This window comes from Ailuropoda melanoleuca, chromosome 7 (assembly GCF_002007445.2).
Source record: "Ailuropoda melanoleuca isolate Jingjing chromosome 7, ASM200744v2, whole genome shotgun sequence".
Classification (NCBI taxonomy): Eukaryota; Metazoa; Chordata; class Mammalia; order Carnivora; family Ursidae; genus Ailuropoda; species Ailuropoda melanoleuca.
The window spans coordinates 111,156,726-111,180,436 of NC_048224.1; the positions used below are offsets into that span (position 1 = coordinate 111,156,726).

Here is a 23,711-nt window from a genome sequence, read left to right on the forward strand (position 1 = left end):
AATGAGAGTTTTAGGTTTTCCAAATCTACCTCATCACAGACCCTTTCTCTTGAAAAGCATCAGGAATTAGTGTAACAAGGTATTCATATTGATAAACACTTATTAGAGCTTTCTTGTTCTGTTGTCCTATTATATGAATTGTAAAGGAAAAGATGAATGCCCAAAGGAAAAGCAATATACTTTTCAAAGTTAGTGGTGGATAAAGAAAATTCATTCATTCAATAACTATTTACTGGGCAGCCATATGTGCCAGGCACTGAGCTAGACTGGGAAATACAAGGATGAAAGAGATGGTCTCTGTTCTATGCCACAAAAGGAAGACAGACCATGAGGGGGAGATGAGGTATGCACATGGTTATAAATTTAGCAACAGAGAGGAGACCATACCTGACCAGTCACATTAGAAAATGGAGGGAAGGAGTCATGAGTGCTATAATGATACCATAAATTATTACAAAATTTTGAGAGGTTTTGAACGCACTAATTAAGGAGCCATTGTAAAGGAGGAAACGAAGACCCAAGTAAGTAATGAGACCTGTCCATGTGTCTATGATATAACTTAAGGAGAAATTTAGAACAGAAAGACAATTTTGATTCTGGTTGTTTGCACTAAGTAACTCACAACTTAAAAAAAGAATACCTATTTCAATGCCATCAATGGTTACATGAATAGTGTAGAGTCCAATAGCTCCTGGAGTCCAATTTGCACAGTAAGTGCCATCGTTATTGACACGGATCAGCATATTCTCACTGGGTCTGAAAAGAAATAAGATGGATATTGGAAAATTTACTTTTGGTTAAATAGCTGACAACATCATTAAGATAATTTCTGACTGTATTATTATGATAGATGGCAATCCTATTGTCCTGCCATAGTGTGTGTTCCTATCCTCCAAAATGACTGAATTTCATTTTTTCTTCCTCTCCTCAAACCTCCATCACCCTTCTTCCTCAACTCTCAGAGGATCATGACCTCACCACTTTTTTTTTCAGTGAGAAAAAGAAGCAATTAAATACAACCCCAAAGTTGCCATGAAATTAATAAACCTACTTTCCATTTCTCTACCATCTGTCCTGTCATAATGCAAGAAGTGCCCAGGGGCTTATTTAAAGTCAGCCCCCCTCCCCCCGTTTGTGCAGTGAATCTCATTCCCTCAACACTTCCATGCTGTAATTACCTTGCTCGCTCTCACTCATCATCGATTTCTCCCACTTCACTGAATCATTTCTATTTCCATCTCATTTCTATACAAAAAAAATCCAAAATCTTCCATCTTAAACACTCCTTGATATTACGACCATCCCTAATAAAGTCTCATGTCCCTTTTCCCATTTATATCAAAACTCATCTAAAGAATTGTCTACAATCACCCTCTCCATTTCTTCATTCCCAGTTCTATTCCACAACTTATCCTAGTTAGGCCTTTGTTCCCAGCACTTCATTGCAATTGCTTCTGTCGGCCACCAATGACCACAAATTCAATGGTCATTTCTTCATCTTCAGCAGTCTCTCAGTAGCATTTGATAGTTGAGAACTTCTACTTTCTTGAAATATCTTCTTTTTGCTTCTGCAACGTTCTCCTAATTTTTCTCTTACCTCACTGGCCACTGTTTCTTAGTATTTTGTTGGGTCTCCTTCTTCTGACCACCCTTTAACTTATGAAATGTCCTAGGGTTTGGGTCTAGTACTTTTTTTTTTTTTTTTTATTTTGGCCCNGGGTTTGGGTCTAGTTCTTTTTTTTTTTTTTTTTTAATTTGGCCCTCTTTACTGTTTAAGCACCTAAGATTCAAAGATTGTTTCTTTTTTTTATTATTTTTTATAATAATTTTTTATGATGATATGTTAGTCACCATACAGTATTATCCTTAGTTTTTGATGTAGTGTTCCATGATTCATTATTTGCGCATACCACCCAGTGCACCATGCAATATGTGCCCTCCTTAATACCCATCACTGGCCTATCCCAATCCCCCACTCCTCTCCCCTCTGAAGCCCTCAGTTTGTTTCCCAGAGTCCACAGTCTCTCATGGTTCATTCCCCCTTCTGTTTACCCCCCCTTCATTCTTCCCTTCTTTCTCCTACCAATCTTCCTATTTCTTATGTTCCATAAATGAGTGAAACCATACTATAATTGTCTTTCTCTGCTTGACTTATTTTCCTTAGCATAATCTCCTCCAGTCCCATCCATGTTGCTGCAAATGTTTTGTAATTGTTCCTTCTGATGGCTGAGTAATATTCCATTGTATATATGGATCACGTCTTCTTAATCCAGTCATCTGTTGAAGGGCATCTTGGCTCCTTCCACGATTTAGCTATTGTGGACAATGCTGCTATGAACATTGGGGTGCATATGCCCTTCTCTTTACTATGTCTGTATCTTTGGGGTAAATACCCAGTAGTGCAATTGCTGGATCATAGGGTAGCTCAATTTTTAACTTTTTAAGGGACCTCCACACTGTTTTCCAAAGTGGTTGTACCAACTTGCATTCCCACCAACAGTTTAAGAGGGATCCCCTTTCTCCACATCCTCGCCAACATTTGTTGTTTCCTGCCTTGTCAATTTTTGCCATTCTAACTGGCGTTAAGGTGGTATCTCAATGTGGTTTTGATTTGAATTTCCCTGATGGCTAATGATTTTGAACATTTTTTCATGTGTCTGTTAGCCATTTGTATGTCATCATTGGAAAAGTGTCTGTTCATATCTTCTGCCCATTTTTTGATTTGATTATTTGTTTCTCGTGTATTGAGTTTGAGAAGTTCTTTGTCGATCTTGGATACCAGTCTTTTATCTGTAGCGTCATTTGCAAATATCTTCTCCCATTCCATGGGCTGCCTCTTAGTTTTTTGACTGTTTCCTTGGCTGTGCTTTTTATCTTGATGAAGTCCCACAACTTCATTTTTTCTTTTGTTTCTTTTGCCTTTGGAGATGTGTCATGAAAAAAGTTAATGTGGCTGATGTCAAAGAGGTTGCAGCCTATGTTCTCCTCTAGGATTTTGATGGATTCCTGTCTCACATCGAGGTCTTTCATCCACTTGGAGTTTATCTTTATGTATGGTGTGAGAGAGTGGTCAAGTTTCATTCTTTGCATAAAGCTGTCCAATTTTCCCAGCACCATTTATTGAAGAGACTGTTTTTTCCACTGGATGTTTTTTCCTGCTTTGTCAAAGATTAGTTCTTTGAATGTTTGGTAGAATTCCCTGGGGAATCCGTCAGGCCCTGGACTCTTGTTTTTGAGAAGGTTTTTGATCACTGCTTCGATCTCCTCATAATTAATTGGTCTGTTTAAATAATCAATTTCTTCCTGTTTCAGTCTTGGTAGTTTATAGGTTTCCAGGAAGGCATCCATTTCTTCCAGGTTGTTTTAGTTCTTTTCTCTTTCAATAGCATCTCTCTAGTTGATCATTCATCAATTCCTCAGTTTTAAATACCATCTCTATGTAGATGAGTCCACATTTTATTTCTCCCCTGAATATCAAACTGAAATATCCCCACTTAGATGGCCAGGAGACATCTTGGCATCTCAACTTTAACTTATCCAAAGAAGAACTCTTATTTCTCACTCACCCCAGCACCCAACAAAACAAAAGAGAACAAAAAAATGCCCGCTCATTTCTCAGACTTTTTGACCCTCACAGAAATCATGATACTCTATATCAGAGGTCAGTAACATTTTCAGTAATGATATTTTAGTCTACTGTATGAAACAGTCTTTGCCACACTAAACTCTACCACTGTGGGGTGAAAAGCAGCCACAGACAGTACACAGCTAATGAGTAAGGCTACGTTCTAACATAATTTTCTTCACAAACATAGGCCTGATATGGTCTGCAGGCCAAAGCTGGCCAACCCCCATACTACTATACTGCTATATACCCTGTACCACTGCTGAAGCTGAAAAGATCTACAATCATTTTTGATCTTCCCTTTCTTTCACTTCCTATTTCCATTCTGGCAGCAAGGCTATTGGCTTCACCTTCTGAGTCTATCCCAAATCCATCCACTCTCTTCAGTGCCATTTCTAACTCCCTCCCACCCCTAGTCCAAGCCACCTGATGGTCTCTAACTCATCTCTCTGTTCCCACTCCTGCTCCCCTCAAATTCATTCTTGAAAGAATAGCCAGAATGATCTTTTAAGAACTATAAATCAGATTATATCACTCCCCCACTTAAAACCCATAAAATTAATTTGCACAGAAGAAAATCCAAACCCTTAACCCAGCCTACCAGTAGGTAGGCTATAGCTATAGTAGGCTATATAACAAGGTCATCACCTACCTCTCAGATCTCATCCTCAACCATTTTCCTTCTTGCTTACTAGTCTCCTACACCACTCTCTTTTGGTTCTTCAAAGATATCAACTCCATCCAACCTAGATTTTCTCTGCCTAGAATGAACTTCCTCCAAATCTTAACAGGGCCAACTACCACCTAGCTCTCCAATCAAAAAACATCTCCTCACACAGGCCTCTCCTGTCACCCAATACTATGGTGGCCTCCCCTATCCCCATCACTTTCTATCAAAAAAACCTCATTATTCCTATTTTTTTTACTTATTTATAGTTTTTTTCTCTATAGAAATGTAAATGTCATAAGAACTCACACCTTGTCTATTTTATTCATAAAAGTATCCCAGAGACTGTTATCAGTGCCTTTCACTCCAGCAGATGCTTAATAGTATTGCTGAATAAATAATGCATTTAATTAGATGAGACTCTTGAGGTGTAAAATGCCTAATGTATATGAAAAACTACTTGCAAATTATTTTCTTATTTAACATGGTATAAATCTATAGAGTTCATATTTATTTTAAAAAATCATATGCTTCCATTGTATGGACATTTTGTAACTAAAATTAAGTCTGAGACAGAATGTTAATTCCCTATTTCTACACAAAGATACATTCTCAAAACTTGGCTATTTTTATAGAAAACTTTCTACATTGTGCATTAAAACTCTATTTTGAATACATGTTAGAATAAAGTCACAGTAACCTGTTAATTTCTAGTAAGTCATGTGATATGTGATATAATGAAATGTTTAAGAATTTCTTTCAGGTCCACTTGGAGCTTTTTCTAAATTTTATGGAGTCTCTCCAAGGTACAATCCATCTAATGGTTTTTTCAAGGCTTCCACAAGCACTTCCCCTAACAAGCAAATAAAATAGTAAGTAAAAAAAAATCTGCTCAAATCTGGAGTTAAAACTACTCAAAGGCTGAAAAAATAAGACTTCAGAACTAACAATACAAGTACAACATACACTGAAATCGCTCTGTAACTCATTAGGTAAAGAAGAGAAGGAAAAAAAAAACTGGAAAAACAAACTAAACAACTCTAAACAAGCCAATGTATCTTTTTAGATACGAATTATTCTTTCTCTAGTACCTTAGTATTATGTAACATATTGGCAGTATTACAACTGAATATAAACATCTTCTATCTGTAAATCTATACATTATAAAATCTGTGGTAAATCTCTAGTGGAATGTAAAAAATGCTATATAATATCTACTTACAGAAAATAAAGTTGGAATGCAGGATGATGTTAGTTGCAAGCAGTTGACAATACATGTCTTGGCTATGTGTTACAAAAATGATCCTTACCTTTTAGGAGTTGGTGATGCAAAACGCAGTTCTTCAAATGAGTAATTTTCATAAACCTTTAAGAAAGAGACCGGTAAGAACCCAGTAAAGTAAGAAATTCCATCAAAAGCAGTAACTCATTAGAAACATTCCTAAGGCAGTAATAAAACATCAATAAATGGTGCTGAGACAACTGGTTCTCCACATAGGAGAAAAAGAAAAACTCAATTACCTGCATCACACCCTTTACAAAAATAAATTCTAGGTGTGTTAAAGACCCAAATGTAACAAACAAACCATCAACAAATTTAGAGAAAAAAATATCTTTTGAGTACATTAAAATTTGAAATTTCTCCCAAAGACAGTATAAATAAAGAGCAAGGTTAAAGCCTTCACCTGGGAGAAGCGGATTTGCAATTCACATAACCAAAACAGGACACGCATCCATAATATAAAGATTGCTGCAACTGGACCTGGAGAACAATCTCTTTCTTAATAAAAGTAACAAAAAGTCTGGAAAAAATTATGGTGAAATGTAAAGACAAAAATGGACTGTATGTACCTGAAACTAGTCACATTATTCCCAATATTTTTGTATTCCTGCAACATTGCCAAATTGATCATTATCTTTCAAAGTTCAGGTAAAGTTCTCCAACTGCTGATTCACTTCTAACTTCTACCCTACTTATAGTAAAGAGAGGCACACCCACACCACTCAGAAGCCTCCTTCCTTTCTCCCACGTCTCTATTTTCATGAATGTGATTTAGAAAAGATCTAGCTGCTTTCACCTACTAAAAAGTCACATATGAGAAATATGCCACTTAACGTTAGGTCTAGCAGGAAAACCCAGGGTTCCAGATTCCCAGCACAATGTGTTTTCCACTCCACCATTTTCCCTCAAAATACATATCACACTTACTAATGAAAGAAGAGATCGTATCTCATTTTACCATCCTTCACAATATTTGGCGGACTGCTGAGTAGCACACAGTATGTGTGAATGGCGGATATAAGAAAATCCCTTTCCTGGAACATGCACTGGTATCTCAGAGACAGTGTGGGAATGGTATACTGTAAATGCTCTAACCCTAGGCTACTCAGAATAGTCTTTTAAAACCAGTTCTGGTAACCAGATTTTCAAAAGAAATTATACAAATTGAAGCATGTTCATAGGAAACTAAAAGAATGATTAGGGAGGTAAGGGGACCAAAAAGTAAATCCCTTAAATAAAAATGGAAAAGAATGTTTATCTTCAAATTCTTTAAGTCAGTGGATAAGTCATCCAAAACTCCAGCTTTTTAGTTCCCTCAATTCTTCAACAAACTTAACTTCAACTCTACTTAAGCCACTCACACCAAATTCATAGACCTGTGACATTCTGCAGAATTGTTCTTTCTCTGAATCCCAACAAAAGGGCCTGCTCACAGTTTTTCTGCCTCAGTGACTCCTACTGTATCTATTCTTAGGTTACTGGTCCTTTTCATCCAAACTCCCCCTCTCTGGATCTTCATCTATCACCCTGCCCAAACCAATTAGGCTCCACTGTCCTTTCTTTAAGCACCATCTGCTGAACTCCGTTTTCACACTATTCATTTGTGGAGCTATCCAGCAAAACTTCAATGCCGAAGCAATCCAAATGATTACCTTACCCATGTTCATATGACACACTCTGCACTGTTAATACAGGATCTCCAATTTCATCTGATTCTTTAAGGATGGGTGATAACTCTTTTCTCATCAGTTCTCTTTCATTCTCCATAATGAATATTTCATTTTTCCCCCTTTCCTAACCTGACATTCATCACTCCTAATCCAACTTAAAACGTATAATTACTGTCATAATAAATAATTCTTTTGGCTGCACAATTTACAAATTAACAAGCATCTGTATTAATTACTTTCTTTTCCCTCTCCTGTAGGGTAAAAGAGGTGATACTCCTATTTAAGGCCCACCCCTCCCTTGTAAAGAGTCTGGAGCTCTAGACTCTATTTTCATCCCCCAGGCTATCTTCTTGGTTTCCTTCCTCTGGAGTGTCTCCTCATCAGTGTTAAGACATCTAAGTCCTTCTCTATTCATCCCAAACTTTAAAGCCTTCACTCAATTCCATTTCCGTTGTTTCTTCTTATAACCAAATACCCTGAAAGACTTAATCTACTCATATTGTCTTTAGTTATTTTCACTTCCACTCCATCTGTAATTCTTCCAACCCACAATGGCTTTAAAACTGCTCCTGCCACGATCACTGATGAACTCATTGTTGCTAGATCTTTTTCAAAACTTCACCTCTGCAGCATACACTGTTAACCCCTCCTAAACTGCTCTTTCCTTTACTTTCAAGACATGCCATAAGGCAGTTGGGAAGAGTCCTCAGGAAAATCAAATACGGAGTCAGACTCCCTGCCACCTGTGTGGCCTTGAACAAGTTACTTAACCTCTCTCTGTACTTTAGTTTCCACGTACGTAAAATGGAAATAAAAATAGTGATTTATAGGGCTGTTGTGAGGATTACGTGGTTTACAGTACTTTGAGTGGGGGAAAAGTAGCAAAAAGTAAATGTTGGGGGGCGCCTGGGTGGCACAGCGGTTAAGCGTCTGCCTTCGGCTCAGGGCGTAATCCCGGCGTTGTGGGATTGAGCCCCACATCGGGCTCCTCTGCTGTGAGCCTGCTTCTTCCTCTCCCACTCCCCCTGCTTGTGTTCCCTCTCTCGCTGGCTGTCTCTGTCTCTGTCGAATAAATAAATAAAATCTTTAAAAAAAAAAAAAAAAAAGTAAATGTTGGTCTTAGCTTAATGTCTTACCTCTTTGGCTAAATATTCTTATCAATGTTTCTTTTCTCTTTCCTTTCTTTTTTTTCTCTTACCTATTTTGTAAATTTATGTTTCTCAAAGTGTAGGCTTTGAATTTGAATCACTCCACGTATTTGCAAATTCTTGAACCTCTCTCTAGACCTACTGAATCTAAATCTTCAGATTATTGGAAAATCTCTTTTTAAAATAAGTGATCTGGATGATTTTGATGTAGACAAAAGTTTGAGAATCAACGATATTGGTGTTTCTCAGGATCCTGCCTTGGAACTTCTCCCTTCACTCAAAATGGAAGATAGACATCATCTGCTTCCATGATATCATGAGTAATTCAAACGCTAATTATTCTCAAATTCTTTTCTTGAGGTAAGATCTTGAGGTAAGATTACTTCAGGTTTGTACAACCAACTTCCTTTTATAAATCTTTGCATGGATATTTCAGAAATATCTAAAACTCATCACACCCAAAAATATCTTCCTCAACCAAAATCTGCTCCTCCTCCAATATTATCAATCTTACTACTTACGGTCAAACTGTGAATTTCACCTTTTAATTCGTACCTCTTTCTCTTTACTCTATCCCCTTCAGGCACCAAGTCCTACTGATACTAAATATCTTTTGAATCTATTCTCATTAGTTCGAGGGATTAGCACATCTCACCACCTTAAGTGAAGTCTCCTAAAGGGACTTGAACCTAACCATGCCTCTTGATCATCTGTCCACTTATTCTCCATATTCCACTATGATATTTATAAAACACAAATCTGACTGGGTCATTCCTCTAACCGAAAGCCTTCAATGGCTCACCACTGCTCTCTGTTACTGGCACAATTCCGAACTCCTGCTTTATAATGCACAACTTGCTAATTTAGTCCAGCGTTGCGTCTGAAGAGAACTAAAAATGTTGCACAAAACATTTTTAAAAATCTGTCTAAAGGCACTGGAGAGCAAAAAAACCCCCAAAGAAGTAGAAAACCCAAAAACATGAGGCCGGCATGTGAGAGAACCCCAAAATCGAAGGGGGCTAGGTTAACTGAATTCCTGAAGGGCTATGTCCTAGGTAGGAGAAATGTAAATTGATAATAGACAAATAGTTTTGCAGCAAATGAAATTCAGTTTTCAACCATCTCAATCTCTGATTGGATTAACTCGATCTATTACTGGAATCCCCCTAGGCATCTGCCAAAAAACAAATGAAAATCCTCTTTGGAGGAAAATAAATCATCCTAAAAAAATAATTCCAAGTTTGCATCTATCAATAGTTCTCTAGACCTGTGATTTTGTGTCTGCATTTGGATCACTGAAATGTCTGTTTAATGAATAAATGGTGGAAAATAAAATTTTTCCAATGAGTGAAACAAATTACCTTCATCATTGTTATGGCAATATACCGAGCCTCCTTCACTATCATCGGTTCATAGGAAACATCCAGCTTTGGCGATGCCAGCCCACCAAAGGTCATATCGGTATTAGAAGGCGCAGCTGCTACTGCAGGGCTGCCAGGGATCCTCTGAGGTTTCTTCACTTGCTCTTGTTGTAAAGATGTTTTTTTCTGAGAAACAGGAACGGCCTTCACTTCCACCTAACCATATTATAAAAAACAAATACTATTAGTATATAACTGTCCATGACACATTCAAAGAAACAATTAACAAGTATGGACCCACAACTCCATAAATTTTATGTGACCACTGGTCTGTCCTGGGCATTCCCTTCAAAGGTGTGCCAGAATGACTGCAAGATAGTTGCACAATGTGAATCTGGAACACACCGTGTAAACGAGGCCTTGATTTTTGGAACAAATAATCACAGATATCAAAACATAAAATAAAAATAAATGCCACTATTCATAAAGTACAGGATAGTAGAACAAACGTACACCGAATTCTTGAATTATTGCAGGGAACAACATTAAATTACTTTATTAGGTAATTCAAGTATACTTTCCCACAATCTCCACATATTTTAAAGCACTAAGCTCTATTTTAGCTATACTGTTCTGCAGAAGAAAATGTACTCCACTGATAAGACTTATAAAAAAATAACACATAATAAAAGAAATTTGAACTGACATAATGCCCTGGGAATATTACAAATCCATCTTCTATTTAAAACACAGAAGTTTAAAGGTATATACTAAATTCCTTCAGCTTATATGCTGAAGCTTTCAACTTTAAATGTAATAAAAAGAAAAAAGGGGAAAAGACAAAAAGTAAATACTTTCAAATTTAAAGACACTTGATTCTCACTCTTCTACCATCCAAATTCATGTATTTCTAATTTTTTATTAAGTTTTTTATTCTAATTCCTGTATAGCTAATATACAGTGTTCCAGCATATAATATAGTGATTCAACAATTCTATACTTTACTCAGTACTTATCACACCAAAGGTGTACTCTCAGCACCTATTTCAACCATCAACCCCAGCCCTCCTTCCCTCTGGTAACCATCAGTTTGTTCTCTACAGTTAAGAGTCTATTTCTTGGTTTTTCTCTCTTTTTTCCCCTTTACTTTGTTTTTTACATTTCACATATAAGTGAAATCATTTAATGTATGTCTTTGTCTGACTTATTTCTCTTAGCATTATACTCTCTAGCTCCATCCATATTGTTGCAAATGGCAAGACTTCATTCTTTTTCGTGGCTGAATAATATTCCTCTGTGTGTGTGTGTGTGTGTGTGTGTGTGTGTACACCACCTTTTCTTTATCCATCATCTACTGATGGACACTTGTGCTGCTTCCATAATTACGCTATTGTAAATAATGCTGCAATAAACACAGAAGTGTATGTATCCCTTTGAATTAGTGTTTTTGTATTTTGGGGTAAATAACCAGTAGAGTGTTGTTACTGGATCACAGGGTAGTTCTATTTTTAACTTTCTGAGGAGCCTCCACAACATATTTCTAATTTAATATATGTCAATATTATATTTTAAATGTTGTTTCAACAGTACCAAATGCAGAATGTATTTGAGTCTTTTTTAAAATTTAAATTCAATTAACATATAGTGTATTAGTTTCAGAGGTAGAATTCAGTGATTCATCAGTCTTATATAATACCCAGTGCTCATTACAATACGTGCCCTCTTTAATGTCCATCATCCAGCATGTTTGAGTCTTTTAAAAAATACATACAAAATCTTAAAAGGTGTTACTTCATTGATTTATTCAACCACTATATATTAAAGGCTTTCCCTCTATGTGCATATATGGACACTTTCTTATCCTTCCTTTGAATCACCATAGCGCCTAGCAAAATGTAAGAAACAAACAATAAAACATATAACTTGGAAAAGTGTGTGCTAATTAATATAAATAAATCATTCAAACAATTTTTTGGCTTCCTCTATTTATAAATATGAAGACAGTACTGCAAATGGATTCTAATCACTTTTCTAAAATTTTATTAGTTAAAATAGTCCATGCTTTGATGACTATTAATTTAATTCTGATAATAATTACCTTCATACTGGGAACATGTACCACATCTCCATATTGGTCTTTTGTTTGAACAGTTATGGTGGTAGGCCAACCACAACGAATATCATCCTTGTTGAGGATCAAAGATGTTTTCTGAGGATCAGCATAGGAGTCTGGCTGAAGCCACCTGGCAGTGATGAAAAAGCAAGCAAAAAACTAAATATTCATCAGCATCTTTAATGATTAATGTGAAATTAAGCCAAATGAATAAAACCTGTATCAAACAAAATGCTAAAATAGTATCTTCATTTCCAGTTCAGTGACAATCACAAGTGTCTCCCTTGCAAGTTGTTAATGACAAATTCATTAAAAAATATGCCAAAGTACAGGAGATTTGTTTTTATAAATAAAATAGAAATAATTTTAAAATCAGAAAACTTGACATTTTAACGTGGCTGACATAAAACAATCGAGAAAATGAATTTATGTTATATATATTTGAAGTCCTAATTACACTCATTTTACTGAGGGAGGTCTGCCTTAATTTGCCAGCCTGAAAACCTGGGAAAGAACAACTCCTCTGTAAAAGCAGTGACAGAAAAGGCATTCTGCTTGCTTACGAACAGCTAAGTTAAAGATACACTGTCCGTCTTCTCTTTACACAATTTTTCAACTATCTTCCCGCATTACCTTCCATGAAAATTTTGTCAAATTTCTATACCCTGGATATCCATTCTTGACTTCACTGCATGATCTACATTCAAGTTGTCCTGGCAGGTACGAGTGATAAGTAACTCTGTCATGTGTTACAAAAAGAACGTCCACAAAGTTAGCAGTGAGGCTGACTTAAAAGATTTTCTATTCTCCAATCACCATTTTGGTTTTTAAAAACTACAGAGGAATCTCTATTTTTTTTAATTAAAACTGGGAAGAAGTTAGACTTCTATACTTACTAGTAAAATCAAACAAGCTAGCATATTTTTTCTTTTCATTAAAAAGAGAAAAGCAAATAGAAAAAAAATAAATGAGAACTCTACAACCTCAAATGATTTCACTTAAATTCTTAATTTATCTTTCTATTATTGGTAGATATCAAAAGAAATCTTATTAAAAGAAAATACAGTGATAAATATAAGTTTAGTCTAGATATTAAATGTTACTATCAAATACATATACTTCTCAATTATACATGTGCTCCACCTATTTTTTAAATAAAAGTTCACCTAGGAATCTTTAAAAAAATCAACTAACGACTACCATATATTTTAAATATATTTTAAAATATTTACTATTTGATACTTTAGCAAGTTCAAAACACATAAACCAGATTATTTTAAGCTGCATTTTAACATCCTAATGACTTTCCTTTTGCTTCTCTTCAGAAATGAAGATGGAGACAAGTCCTGATAGTCAGGAATTGTGGTACTTAAAGCATATTACCTTGCAAGCCTGCCACCACTTGATCCTGGAACACAAGCAATAAAATCATCCAGAAAGGACTGTTCATTGCTTTGGATTTGAAGTGGTAAGTTTCCTTCAAGTGCCTCTAATATAGTTGGTGAATGAGAAAGAGCTAAACCCTTTCCAAGAATACCAGAATGGGTTTTGCACACCTGATGGGTAAAAGAGAACAGTTATGTATTTAAATCGTAAAATTTCAATTACATGAGTTTCTTGAACTTGCACACAATTTTAGGGTGGTCTTTTTGGAGAAAGTTATTGTCTCTCCATGCCTACACAAGCCTACAAAGTAGAAAACCTCCCCAGGAGGGAAAAAGATGGGAGAATACTTCCAGCCTTCTTCCTTCCACAAAAACAAGTGACACATCAGAGATCTGCATGCTAGGTGAGACTGCGTCTCCACCCACTCTAGCCCTCCCTGTACGGCATCCACATCTGTCTGGGCCGGGCCTCCCTTCTGCAGGCAGCTGTGGAAGTCTTCCACTTTCTGTGTTCCCATTATTGGTATCTTTCATGGGCGGACTATCTCTGTTCTCTTAGGTGGGTGAGTACTAAGGTACTGCCTTGGACTAAAAGTGGACAGAAGCCTGACTGTGGCTGCACATAAACTCTATTAGCCTGTCTAAGCTTTAATTAAAATTAAGAAAAAAAGGCAGATAAAACTGAAATTTTAGTTTTCATTGATCTGACAAGCAAGCCTTATGTTTTGGAAAGACCTGCTTTAAATGTTGAAACTCTAGAAATTTTTAATGACTCTATTATATATTTCAAAACAAAATGCTTTTCCTAGAAAAGGATTATACTTCCAGTACTATCACATTTATACAACAGTACCTTCTGCATTTTAGAAGATAAGCAATTCCAAAAACCATGATCTATTTTTTTTTTTTTTACAACACAGGAGATTTATTTTTCAGAACTGATTTACTTTTACTCAGCACATAGTTCTAATACCTGTTTATTTCTTTTTAAAAATTTTTTATTATGTTCAGTACAGTGGCTAACCATGATCTATAAAATCAAACAGACTTGAGTTCAAATCCTGACTTTGGACAAGTATTGCTGTGTGTGCATGCGCTAACAAGTTACACACCACTCCTGAATCTGCAAAATGTATTAACTGGTGATCAAGTAAATCTTTCTCTTCTGTGGTTATTATACAATTTAAATTGTATAACACATATAAAGTACACACTACATTGCCTAACAAGTAGCAGGTCTTTTTTTTTTTTTTTAAGATTTATTCATTTGGGACAGAGAGAGAGAGAGAGAGCAAGCGCACATGTGGGGGGGAAGGGGCAGAGGGAAAGAATATTCAAGCAGATTCCCACTGAGCTTGGAGCCCGATGCAAGGCTCAATCTCACAACCCCTAAGATCAGGACCTGAGCTGAAACCAAGAGTCAGATGCTTAACCGACTGAGCTGCCCAGGCGCCCCAAGCAGCAGGTCTTTAATATATGTTAGACCACCAGGACAACTACCTGATGTGCCAAAAATGTGGGCACTCTGGGCCAAATGGGTTTTTTTAACAGAAGCACAATAAACATCTCTATCTGGCCTAAGTGACATTTTATAAACCACAATAATCCCTGTAATAATGAATAACATATGAGCTCCCTGATGGTTCTCTTTAATTAAAATATTGTCTGATACATATTGTACTTATTAAATGTTTGTTGAATTTTTATTTTTGTACCTTAAAGCAAAAAAATTAAACTTTTTTTAAAAACAAAAACAAAAGCTGGTGGATCTTTAAAACTCAGAAGTTTCTTAACATTATTGCGGATACTAGGGCTCCCTACAATTAATTACAGTATAGTGATCAAGATCGTGGACTTTGTAACCCAATTGCCAGAGGTCAAATTCTAGCCTGGCTGCTTACTAGCTGTGTGATTCTGGGCAAGTTACTTAAGTTCTCCATGCCTCAGTTTCCTTACTTATAAATGGAGATAAGTCTTTAATTCACGGGGCTGCTGTTAGGACTAAATGAGTTAAAAATAGGCAAAGTGTTTGGAATAGTACTTGATAAGGTCAAGATCAAATAAATGTTTGTTTTTATTATTACTACTGTGATCAATTCATCTCAGGAAATAAATAAGATTTAAGCCTTACTAGCTGTAGGTATTAGACCTGGATACTTAAGACAAGTCACAGAATTTCTTTGAACTGCAGTTATTGTAACTGTAAAAGAGGTAATACTGACCTCAAAATGTAAATGCTAAAACAGATACTATTAAAGATACAATAAACTATAAAGTGCTCTACAGATATTATTTAAATTACTACTACTAACACTCTTTTTTCTCTTTTTCTAACTGATAGATAAAACTTCCTTCAAGATCCAATTTAAATGTCAACAGCTCTGCAAAGCCCTGCCTTCCCTCAAAAACCCCCGGCACTTGGTAACACTTCTTTCTCCCTCAGGATTTATGTCTCAGTCCAGATTTAACAACCACCATGCGGCACAGCAAGAGCTCGCTTGGTTTCTCCCACCAAGAAATTATGAGTTACGTATCTTTATCTGCCAATGAACAGAATGAAGTACTTAACAAAAGTCCTATATTCAAGAAAAATAAGATAGATTTGAGTGAAAATACTGCTTTTAAATTAATATACAAAGTTTATCCTTATGATGTTTGGGACAGTACCTGCAATGCAGCCTCTTCAAGAATTTCAAGATCTTCCTCTAACTCATTACCTGTTGTGTGAACAAAAAGTTTTACCAACATGTATTAGTATTTAGTTTAACTTTCTAGTCCTTTGCATTTATTATACCTTTTTCACAATTGATATTACAGATTGAAAAGAACTATTATCATTCTGGATCAGTCTCGGTGCTTTACATTTTAAAATGTAATTTTCAGTGTGAATATAAACTATAATTCTCAAGGCAATACTCAAAAAGTATCCACTGAGTGATCTGCACAAGATATATACTATATTTAGGCATATAAATGTGTACTTTTGAATTTAGCCTATTTATAATCCCCTCCTCTCCCAAATGAGGGAACTGATTATTCAGAATCTGAGCCTTTTTATCTTGATTATGTTATAGAAGAGCTATACCTTTAATATAAAGAGTAACTTAAAGGATAAAATAAGGTAGTGATTGTATCCTCTATCCCTTTTCTCCTTTATTGCTTAATATAAAACATATTTTATTTATTGAATTTTCTTTGATAGTTTAATTTATATTACTAAGGTAAGACATCTTCCAAAGGAAATATTCAAATTGTACAGAAGTGTAGAATGAAAAATTCTCCTATCACTCCCCTTCTGAAGATAAACAGTGTCAACAGTTTATGTATTGTTCAAGAAACTTTGTGTGCAAATAAGTGTATGTATGTGTGTTAACATCCATACTCATGCACACATACACCTATATTCATACATATATATAACATAATGTTCACAAAAATGGGACCCTCTTCTGCAACTTGTTTTTCTCATTTGATACAGTTTGGAATCTTTCTTGGTCAGGACATAGAGATCTCCTCTTGGTGTTGCTTTTTAACAGCCCCACACATTCCCACTCCCACTGCATGGACGTACCTTGAGTTATTCAACCAGTTTTCAACTGATATTTGGTTGCTTCTAGGTTTTACAATCATAAGCACTGCTATATTAATCTACCTTACAACACATATTTTTTTAAGCATTTGGGCAAGTATGTACAAAAATTGCCATATCAAAAAGTAGACAGCATAAAAAATTTAACAAATTTTCTCCAAAGGTTGCACCCATTTTCTTCATATACATAGAACATAAGATGTCTCATTTGCTCATACATGTAACAACATTCAGTAGGAGCAGAGGAACTGAGAAGCATGGAAGGGAGCAGGAAAAGGGAAGGGAATAGAGAAGACAGAACGGAAGAAGGAGAATGAAGTGGGAAGGGTAAGCTCAGAGGGAGGGGCTATAGTTGGACTAGTAGGGGGTGAGAATTGGGGAAAATCAATAGTAATGCCTTTTATTACCAAATACTGTGAAAATAAATGTTAAACCATGTCTAAGCATCCTAGAATCAGTAAAGATTTTTAACTTTAGTTTCATTGTTATCATCCTGATTATAAATAGACTTACATATCATACAAATTTGTATCCTATAAAGAGGTAGCATTCCTGCCACTGCCTCACTTCTCTGCTGTGCTTCACATGAAAGCTCTTCTAAAGAGCTATCTATCTATCCAACTTGCCCCCCGCTTCCTGACTACTCACTCTCTCACTCCAATCTAAGGGCCTTCTGTTTCTCTCTGATATATTTCTTGTTGAGTATATAAGTAACCAACCAGTTTTTCCATCCGATGGTAGATTTTAATTGACTTCTCAATTGCATTCAAAAGTCTAGTGAATGTGCCCTCTTCTGGTTTTACTCCTACCTCCCCGGCTGCTGTACCAGAGTGCTTTTTACACCCTCTTCGTCCTGTCTGTCCATTTTTGACACTTAGTCTGGCAAGTCCCACCTTTAATCCTGGGTGATCTTCTTGTTCTCATTTGCATTCTTTTCCTAGCTCATCTTTCATATGGTCCATGTCTTTAAATATCAACTATGTTCAAATGACATTTCCACTGACTTATCCCGAGTGCCAGACAATGAATATTCAACTGTCTACTTGATATGTCCACTAAGATACTTAAGAAATATCTCAAACTTCTGGTTTAATATCATATATCCAGTGCTTAACCCAGTGCCTGGCACATAGCATGTATGTGCCTAAGGAGGGTTTGTGTGCATATCTGTGTGTGAATAAAAAAGACCAGAGGACACTTCAGTAAAGAAAACCCAAATTACCAGTTAATTAAACAGTTACTACTCATGAATATATGTGACTATGGAATTCATTTTGCTAATTTATTTCAGAATGTCCTAGATAAACATATTCTACTCCTGAAATTTTTTTAAAAAATCATAAGCACCTAGTACTTGACCAGACTTACCAATCGGAAGTGCTAGATCCTTTTTCATCAAAGCTGCGGCACAAACTCCACCAAGATTGGCTAATTCTTTTTCCAACTGAATGACTCCCTGAATAATTATTTAAAAAAAAAATTAGCTGCTTTAAAAAATGTTTGGAGGATAAAGTGTTTGGAAGATAAGGTGGATTATCAACATAATGTGATTTTGCATCCAAGCGTAACTTTCAAGACTAGAAGGAAGAACACGTCAGCTAGTGGTTAAATTAAGAGTGGAAGAGAGTCAATAATATGTCTCCTGCATGTTACAAGGTCCAGGCCTACAGGCTCATTGTCCAAAGAATTGTCATTCATTACTTTAAAGTAACATGATCATTTTTTTCAACTTTTGTTTTATTTTATGATTTGAAACATTTAGAAGAGACAACAAGTTAGTCCCATTGTGAAATCAGGTTCTATTATTTATTCAGAAAGGTATAGCCACCTGAGGATATTTGAAGCAGGCACAATTATACAATTACACTTTCTTTAAAGGCTACATCATGTTGCATAGACTCCATTCTCTTCATGTATTAAAAGTAGCAAAAAAACCTCCCAAAACCAAAAACCACTATACAAAATCAAACTACAAGGTATTCTAAATTATATACCTTAACTTAAAATAAATTTCAGACTCCTTGAATATAGGTAGCAAATACTTAACTTTAGTTAACAGCAGCCCTCAGAAACACAATCTTAACAGAATGAGAAGATAATTCATGCTTACCTCATCAGGTCCAGGGCTAAACTCGTATCCAATTGCAAAACATTTAAAACCATAGAAAGAAGCTTTGTCATCTTTCACATAATCTGATGCAGTTTCCAATGAAAAAAGGGCCTCATTTCCTAGGGAAAAAAGCTAACGTTGAGTTCAAAATCTGAAACAACTTTATTAAAATTTCCCTATCTTTTCTCTCTCTCAAGATAGATAGCAATACAAAGCAGATACTAAAAAGGCCAGTCTTTTTGGGAGGTTGAGGGTGTTCCTCTATCTACTTGAGTAAGACTGCTAAAAACAACGCTAGCCAACAACAGAACCAATCCCAAGTGAATTCTTATTTTTATGACCAATCTCTCCATATCAAATGTTCTCCCTTTCTATTACATGACCATTTTTCAATTACCTGTCAATTACTAGGGTGACCTAGGTTAGTTAGCCTTTTCTGTTTCAGAATGAGCACTCCTCTAACCTGGCCCCTCACAAACAAACAAGACAGGTCAGACTAGAAGAAAGAAGCTTCTGAATTCAAATAGGCTGTGAATTTGAGGAATCACAGAATATTTACAGTTAATTGGTTAAAAACATAACAGACTACATACAGTTTTAATAACTTACAAACTTTCTTTGAAAGGAAAACACCAGTAACACCAATAACAAAATTGCTGCCTGTTCCCGTCTCTGACACACACACACATACACATATACCCCTTCCAGCCCAAAGAACCAAAAACAAAAGTTAACATAACTCAGTAGGTTAGGTGGTTGACCAACTCTCTAGAATGGAAAAGAGTCCTGGTAAGTTCTCAAAATCTTTCACCTTTTGGGAAAATAAAAGATCAAATCGGCTTTTTCCATAGTTTGTTCCCAATTGTATAGCCAGCCACTCCTCAATATTAACTCTGCTTCGGTCAAACTAATCTTTTTTCACAAGATCCTCACAACATTCTCTTTTCTAAAACTCAGTTGTGCTATACCCCCCATCCAGAGTTTCTTTCGCCACTCAAGTGCAATAGGATGCATAGTAGGTCTTGAAGTAATCCTTCTAAAAGTTGTAAACATTCTCAATGATGTATCCCTACTAAACACAATTATCATAAATGCATAGATTTTACCATATAGAACAGAAAAGAAAAAATAACTTACCTGGCAACACTAAAACCATAGTAGGCCACCCAGAGGACCCTGAAAATTTCTTTAATTCTATCCAGGAATTAAGATTTTCAAGAACAGATGTCAGTTTTGGTCCATATCCTGAATTCTGAACAGTTCTAACAGGAATCAACAAACGAAGGACATCTTCTGACTGTGCAGTGCCACATTGGGGGTCAAACTCGATTGTCATCCACCGTACACATTCTGGGAATGTCACCTGAGATCAACAGGCAAGAAGACACTTTGTTAAGGAGAATTTGATTTTTGATTTTTCCTATTTTAGAAACAGGACATACTGTAAAAATGATGCTTTCAATACACTGTAACTAAATTTTAAGTAAGAAATTAATAGAGTAGTTTACAATTTGATCAGAAATCAAGGTATTAACGTTCAGTATCAATTGTCCCAACTCCCCACTTGCAACATCTACTGCTTTCTACCTAACACTTGGTTGATACTACATTAATATTGTTTGCTAAGTACACACTGATAACATTTAAAAAATATTACAAGGCTGTTTAATTTCTATAAACATTGAGCTAATTTTCTTGTGGAAGTTTATATAATAAATTTTCCATTTCAGTCAGAATACATTTATGGAATATAAGTAGGTAAATGAAAACATAATTTGATGGGTAAAATGTAAAGATAGAAAGTGAATAAATCATTAAAATGTAAGGTTTTAGTCACTTTTAGGTTACCTACGATTCATAGTATGTGCTACAAATGATAATTTTCATTAGCAAAATACTTCAGAACTTCGTATATTATGAGAATAAATAAATAATAACACACAATGAGGGGTGTCTGTGTGGCTTAGTTGTTTAACGGTCCGACTCTTGGTTTCGGCTTAGGTCATAATCTCAGGGTTGTGAGATAAAGCCCTGCAACTGGCTCAGCACTCAGTCGGTTAATGGTCCGACTCTTGGTTTCAGCTTAGGTCATGATCTCAGGGTTGTGAGATCAAGCCCTGCAACTGGCTCAGCACTCAGTAGGGAGTCTGCTTCTCTCCCTCTGCTCCCCACCATGTGTACCCACAACATGTGCTGTCTCTCTCTCAAATAAATAACTCTTAAAAAAAAAAAAAAAGCACATGGTGAAAACCTAGATTTTTATATTTTCTTAACCTAAAGTTTTACTGTAATATGAGTTTTTCATGACATATAATTACATGTATTTTTAAGGCCACTTTAAACTTTTGTCACCATCATGGCAGAGAAAAATTCTATAGTCAAATTACAATTAAACTAGACTATGTCAAATAGTAAACTATGAAAAAGTTATAGGATATGATATGAGCATTAAGAAATTTCCTAAGTATGATACTGGTCTAAAAAAATTACCTAGGACTAAAGCAAACATTTTTAATAGAGGATTTTAAAAAATCTCTTACATGAAAAGCTCAACCTTGTTCATAATTAAATAAATGCAAATTAAAACAAAAGTAAAATACCATTTCTTCCATTTTATTAGAGGTCCAAAATTTAACCATATACTCTGTTGGGGAGCCTGTGAGAAAACAAGCACTCTCAAACATTATGGGGGTGGGGAACAGAACTGTATAACCTCTACAGAAGGGACTTTCTCAACATCTAGCAAAAATACATACGCATTCACCTTCTGAATCAGTAACCCCAAATGTATGAAGCATATGGCTCTTCAGTCTATATTTGTTTGACCCAGCAATCCCACTTTTAGGAATTTACTTTGAAGATATACTTCTAAATATATGAATAAACAAACAAAGCCCCAAACATATACACAAGGTTAATCATTGCAAAAAATTTGCAAAATACTGTAAACACCCTAAATGCTCATACACAAGACTGACTGAATAAACTATGATATATCTTCACAGTGGAGTACTAAGAAGTTATAAAAAAGAATGAGGATGATCTCTTTATATGGGGAGATTTCTATGCATGTTGTTACATTAAAAAAGTATAAAATACTATATTTGATGTGCTACCATTGTGTTTTTGTTTTTGTTTTAGAATTTATTCATTTGCTTTAAAATGAGAGAGCCAGAGAGACATCACAGAGGAAGAGGGAGAAGTAGGCTCCCTGCTGAGCAGAGAGCCCAACTCGGAGCTCAATCCTAGAACCCTGAGATCATGACCTAAATTGAAGGCAGATGTTTAACTGACTGAGCCACCTAGGCGCCCCAGTGTGCTGCCATTTTCAAAAAGAAAAAGAAAAATAAGACTACACCTATATCCAACTATTTTTCAAAAAGGAACACAAGAAGGAAACACCAGGATACTCAGTGGAATAAGTGAGAAGCAGAGAAGGGAAAGGGAAGGGCCTCATAATTCTGAGCATATTATTTTGTATAATTTTATTTCTGGAGTTATGTTGCTATTTACCCATTCAAAAAATAAAATTAAATCAAGTAGGATGGGGGGGGGGAAACTCACAAAAATTAAGTACAAAAAACAAACAGGCCTAACTTTATAGCAAAGTGATTGTAAAGCAACCTGCATATATAGATAAAGAGAACTACTCCAAGTAATTTCTTCTTCTTTTTTTAAGATTTTATTTATTGATTTATTTGACAGAGAGAGAGGCAGCGAGAGAGGGAACACAAGCAGGGGGAGCAGGAGAGGGAGAAGCAGGCTTCCCGCTGAGCAGGGAGCCCAATGTGGGGCTCGATCCCAGAATGACTTGAGCCGAAGGCAGACGCTTAACGACTGAGCCATCCAGGCGCCCCTCCAAGTAACTTCTGAATATAGTATTTTGTTATATAATGTCAGTAGAATATAATCTAAGGACGAACATTTTGCAAGGAAATTGTTTTTTACAGTGACATATAAATGGGATAGGCATAAAGAAAAGACCCCTATGATGTTGACTGGAACTAAAAAGGAATGCTCAAAAACTGATAAAATCACAGTGAAAGGACATAGAATCCAGCTTGAATGAACTTTCACTGGCCAAATCAATTAAAATTTGAGCATCAAAATGAATAATGACAGCAAAGGATTGTAACATTAAACAAAAAGAAAATTCTTAAACCTGTATTGATATAAGCACATAAATGAATGGATGGATGTTTAAAAAAGGAAGGGATGGGAAAACTGTCTTTTACAATAGAACACCACATAGAAGGAATAACAGAATTAGAAAGCCACCATTTTGAAACTACTATAGGGACAAGCGATTTGGGTAAGAATCACCAATGGATGCTAAAACCCCTGGGTGAAATTTGTTAGGGAATGATATATTTTACACAGTCTCTAGCGATCTACCCATAAATATCTTCAAAGGGAAAAAAGATGCTTTTTTGGTGGAGAACTTGCCAGATATCCTCTTAATCAAGTGGTTAAGAACTTCCTGACAGGATACACTGAGAATACAGCATCACTTATGAAGTGTTGCTGCCCAAAACACTTAACCTGAGTTTAATCATCAAGAAGGGATCAAGTCCAAATAAAAGGAAACTTTTACAAAACCACTGATTGTATTCTTCATAAATGCCAATGTCCTGAAAGACAAGGAAAGCCTGAGGCACTGTTTCAGATCAAAGGAGACAGAAGAGACCTCACAACCAAACGCAATGGATGAGCCTGGCTGGAACAGAGATCTGGGTTTAGAAAAATGCTATAAATGCTGTT

General features: G+C 35.8%; 1 protein-coding gene across 13 annotated transcripts in view; it reads right to left on the minus strand.

Annotated features, from left to right (window-relative positions):
- The window catches only part of MYCBP2 (MYC binding protein 2), a 257,559-nt gene that overhangs the window by 84,988 nt on the left and 148,860 nt on the right, over positions 1-23,711 (minus strand). For all 13 annotated transcript variants that reach the window (XM_034665322.1, XM_034665323.1, XM_034665327.1 and 10 more), the window contains 9 exons: positions 20,088-20,313; positions 18,951-19,069; positions 18,209-18,296; positions 15,919-15,968; positions 13,250-13,422; positions 11,852-11,996; positions 9,754-9,969; positions 5,603-5,658; positions 641-756 (listed from right to left, as the gene is read on the minus strand). In XM_034665322.1, the coding sequence (XP_034521213.1) occupies positions 641-756; positions 5,603-5,658; positions 9,754-9,969; positions 11,852-11,996; positions 13,250-13,422; positions 15,919-15,968; positions 18,209-18,296; positions 18,951-19,069; positions 20,088-20,313 (1,189 nt within the window). The remainder of the gene's footprint in view (positions 1-640; positions 757-5,602; positions 5,659-9,753; positions 9,970-11,851; positions 11,997-13,249; positions 13,423-15,918; positions 15,969-18,208; positions 18,297-18,950; positions 19,070-20,087; positions 20,314-23,711) is intronic.